The sequence below is a fragment of the Austrofundulus limnaeus genome, unplaced genomic scaffold (assembly GCF_001266775.1).
Source record: "Austrofundulus limnaeus strain Quisiro unplaced genomic scaffold, Austrofundulus_limnaeus-1.0 Scaffold3, whole genome shotgun sequence".
Taxonomy (NCBI): Eukaryota; Metazoa; Chordata; class Actinopteri; order Cyprinodontiformes; family Rivulidae; genus Austrofundulus; species Austrofundulus limnaeus.
This window is the reverse complement of record NW_013952405.1, coordinates 3,798,151-3,802,186: the sequence shown is the minus strand read 5'-3', so window position 1 is coordinate 3,802,186 and position 4,036 is coordinate 3,798,151. Positions and strand designations below refer to the sequence as shown.

General features: G+C 38.0%; 1 protein-coding gene across 1 annotated transcript in view; it reads left to right on the top strand.

Moving 5' to 3' along the window:
• The window catches only part of LOC106524123 (tetraspanin-2), a 17,359-nt gene that overhangs the window by 7,353 nt on the left and 5,970 nt on the right, over positions 1 to 4,036 (top strand). The window contains exon 2 of the mRNA XM_014017801.1: positions 3,441 to 3,543. Coding sequence (XP_013873255.1) covers positions 3,441 to 3,543 — 103 coding nt within the window. The remainder of the gene's footprint in view (positions 1 to 3,440; positions 3,544 to 4,036) is intronic.

The following is a 4,036-nucleotide window of genomic DNA, read 5'->3' as shown; positions in this document are numbered from 1 at the left end:
TGTTGTTTGATATTAAATTAATATTTTATTGTTTTTTTTTTCCATTTCGGGTGCTGCTCTAGCACATTCACTCAAATTTGCCACATCAACTATCATGAATCAGTAAAGATTTTTGGCACCTTTAGAGTTAATGTTGCTAAATAATTGCTTCAACAAACAGCCCGACCAACACTTTATTGTGGAGGTCAGCGTGAGCCAACAGCCCTGCCTGTCATTGAGCACAATGGGATTTACTCCACCCATAATTATCTCATTTCTATTTACACTCTCCATCTGCCCATCATTTTTAATGTGCCCCTACATTGTTTTTGTCCAAACACGTGAACGACAGAGGGCTATTTTAGAAAGACAAAATCACTCCAAAATCACTGCAAGTTTATAAACAATCTTTCTTCCCTGTACTATTTTTACTTTAATTTACAGTAAAGCCTGTTTCTTCTTTTTCCAAACCTTCAAAGTACCACAGATATAGTCCCTGACCGCAGTTCTGTGTATAAGTTCTGCCACTGTTGTCATGGAAATTCCCCTTAAAAATAGCACCCTTTAACCGGCACATTAAAAAATAGGCCTTAAAAAGTAAAATAACCTTAATAAAACTTCAACAGAGACATTTTTATCCCCACTTTTTAAAAAAAAATCAGAAGTACTGGTGAGGAAACGTTCTCAGTCCTACCAAAGTATTTTCCTCGTTGATGCGTCTGTATTAGTGTCTGCAGGCAGAGAGAAAAATAATCTGATTAGCTCTATAATGACTTTTTCTTCCCTCCTGGTTTCATATTTGTGTTCATCGTGTCTGTCTGTTTTGCTCCTATTGTCCATTAAAGCTTCGCAGGGAGACAGTAGGTCTTTGTCCTCAGGGGAGATTGGGAGGTGGGGTCGATGAACACGAGGGGGTGGGGTAGGGTAGATTCAGAAAGAGAAGGGGAGGGGTGTGGCAGGTTAATAGGGGTGGAGCAGGGAGGGTACGGAGGGGGAGTGGGTGATAATGGGTCATCTGGGATAGGCCAGGCTGATGAGTGCTGGTGTTGAGGATGCATTTAGCATATTAGMTGCTGGCTCGGAGAAAAGCTTTTAACAATAAGTAATGACAGCTGCTTGTGGGGTGAACCTCTTATCAAACATTAACCAACCACACACTCGTCCATTTAGCGTCAACACCGTATTCTGTTTTCTTTTTAGCCCGCGCACCCTCAAGTGTTCCGACAAAATACCAACCTTGAATGGATCCAGACTCCCTTCCCACTCTAATCCAAGCTCAATCAGTAAATCTGCAGCTCTGCGGCCCTCGTTGCTCTATGCTTTATCACTTTGGACCTGCTAATCCTGAAACCCCAAGAGCTCAGCTGTCCCATACATCACCACACATGACACTAAATCCTCAGTTTGGGAGGTAGCCGGCTTCCCAACACCTGTCCCATTCTGATGCTTTACAACTGAGCTACTGGCTGTACTTCTAAACAGCATGGTAAAATATAACCCGAAGGTCTGGAGGAGAGGAGTGCAGTCGACAAGGATGAAATATAGAAGACCACAAAAAAGGGGAAGGGGGGGAGGGGGGCAAAGAAGATTGCAGAACCAGATAATCACAGAAAACATTTGGTAAACAAGAGATCCCAAACTCAAATTGTTTTTTTTCAGGCTACAGTTTTGCTTGTTTCTTTTAAATGTCTGTGCAGCTGGAGGACATTCAAACAGTCACACAAACAGTGGTTTACCTAAATTCTAGATTTAAGCCACAGATAGATCGTGTGGCAGCCGTTTTTAAATACTCTTCATTTTGAGCTATTATATTTCTTCTAAATTTTGATTTTCCTTCCTCGCAGAGTTTTGTTTGGAAACTCAAAGTGAATGTTTTCAGAATTAAATCATCCCGTTAAAGTGTCCCTGTCATTGACCCCTGAAAGCATTTTGGATCAGTTAAAAAGTTCTCTGACGTTTTTCCTTCAGTTAAAAGGTAGTGTGAATATATATTTTTAATTTGAATAGATGGAGACTTTAGTCAAGCAAAAAGACAAGCTATGGTTCCTATCAAGCTGGGTAGATTTTTTTTCTTCTCTTTTTAGCACGAGGTGCCACACGGCTGGCCACAACCAAGCACGTCATTTTCTCCATACTGGAAAGTCTGGGAGGTGGGGGGTGGGGGTGTTAAAGTTACATAAATTTTATTTTCTGCAGACTGTTGCAGTACTACTGTTAAATAATGCAGCTTTCGTTCCACGATATTGAGCCTGGCCGTGTCAAGAAACAAATTAAGTCATTTAGTCTATTTTACACTTACTCAGCTGCAAACAAAAGATTAAGGAACCAAGTGGAATGGTGAATAAAAGAAAAAAATGTTTTTAAAGCAGTACTTTTGTTTTTGTGTGGTGTTTTGTGGAAAGCTTAAGAACAATAAATATCTTACCTGTTGCAGATAGCACTTTGAGCAACCTCAACGTGGAGAAACAAAGTTGTTTTTACCGGGCTGACAAGCTACTGGCTTGTCTGAGTGAGGCTAAAAATCAAAGTGAATTGCTGTTGTCTTAAAGTGCCTCTGACATGCATATTCTTCAAATACAAAAAGTCAAAGAAAACATTTTTATATTTAAGAAAGTTGGAATAATACACACAATTTAACCCATTTTGTCCTATAACTGGCATATTTTCCTTTGAACTTGGCTCAGCCAAAGTGAAACAGGAAGTGACATCAAAAGGGAGCTCTTTAACAAACAAAAGTCTCTGGTCTTTGTTTATTGAAACAATATTGTTTGAACTCTAACTCTTCTTAGTCTCTCTCTGATTGTGACTGAAAATAATCTAAAGAAACATCAGGTTCTTCTCTACAGTCTGTGTTGTTGGCCGTTGTAGCGATGCTGTGTTCACATGCAGACATTCCCCTTTGACATCACTTCCTGTTACTTCACATGCAAATATCTCAACAACCGTTCGTCTCAGTGACATGAAATTTCTTTTGCAACATTTTATCAATGTCCTCTTCCTAAAAATGCCTTCATATGTATTACAAAAAAAATTGATGTCACGGGCACTTTAAAACAACTCCTAGGAAAAATAAAAATAAATAAATAAATAAATAAAACAACTCATAGTTTAGTTTACAGACACTTGCATCACCATTAAGTTTGCATCGTATGGTTATTAAAAAGGTTATGGTTGTTTTTAAGCACAAATAGCATCAGCAACAGAAAGTTGTAACTTCAACATCAGATAAACAGTAGAAATATGAGAATATAAGTAAATGTTTTAAAAATGTATATTATCTGTTTGTCTGCAACCTGTTTATTGGCAATCTCTGCAAGCATTTTACCAAAAAAATGTGAAAAGCCTGATTTTTAATGTCAAAAGTATCTGCGCAACACTTTTCTTTTATCTTTCTTTTCATGTTTCAGTATCATCTCGTTATAAAAGTTAATGTGTGACTTTCTGTCTTTTTCTCTCTTCAGTTAATGGGATCGTTTGTTCTGGCGGTGGGACTTTGGCTGCGTTTTGACCCAGAAACTGTCTCTCTTCTCACTGCTGATAAGGCTCCGGATACCTTCTTTCTTGGTAAGTGTCAGTGTCTTCATGACAGAGAAAAACATTGAAACACAAAGTTATTTCAGTACATATGTTTTACACCACTTTATACATTCTAAAAAAATAATCAAGATCATTGGCTTGTTTTTTTTGGTTAAATTATATGTAAATTTGACATGATTTGAGAGATAATTAGATGTTAAAAAGGACAAGATTTTTATAAATTTGCTCTCTTGAAAATATGCTGCAATATAGCACTACTGCATATATGAATTTATTTGTATACTTCATAGCAAGTAATAGATGTAGTTTAAAATGAGATTTTCCATGCACCACTAAATGTCAAATTTCAATCCATAAATTGCAGAAGATGAGTGTTAAACAGGAAGTGACTGCTGCACGTATTGACTGAGAATACGTGGGGGAAACCACAGGCCTGCAAACCACCTTTCAGTCTGTCTCTCTCTCTGCTCAAATGGAGAGAGAGAGAGAGAGAGAGAGAGAGAGAGAGAGAGAGAGAGAG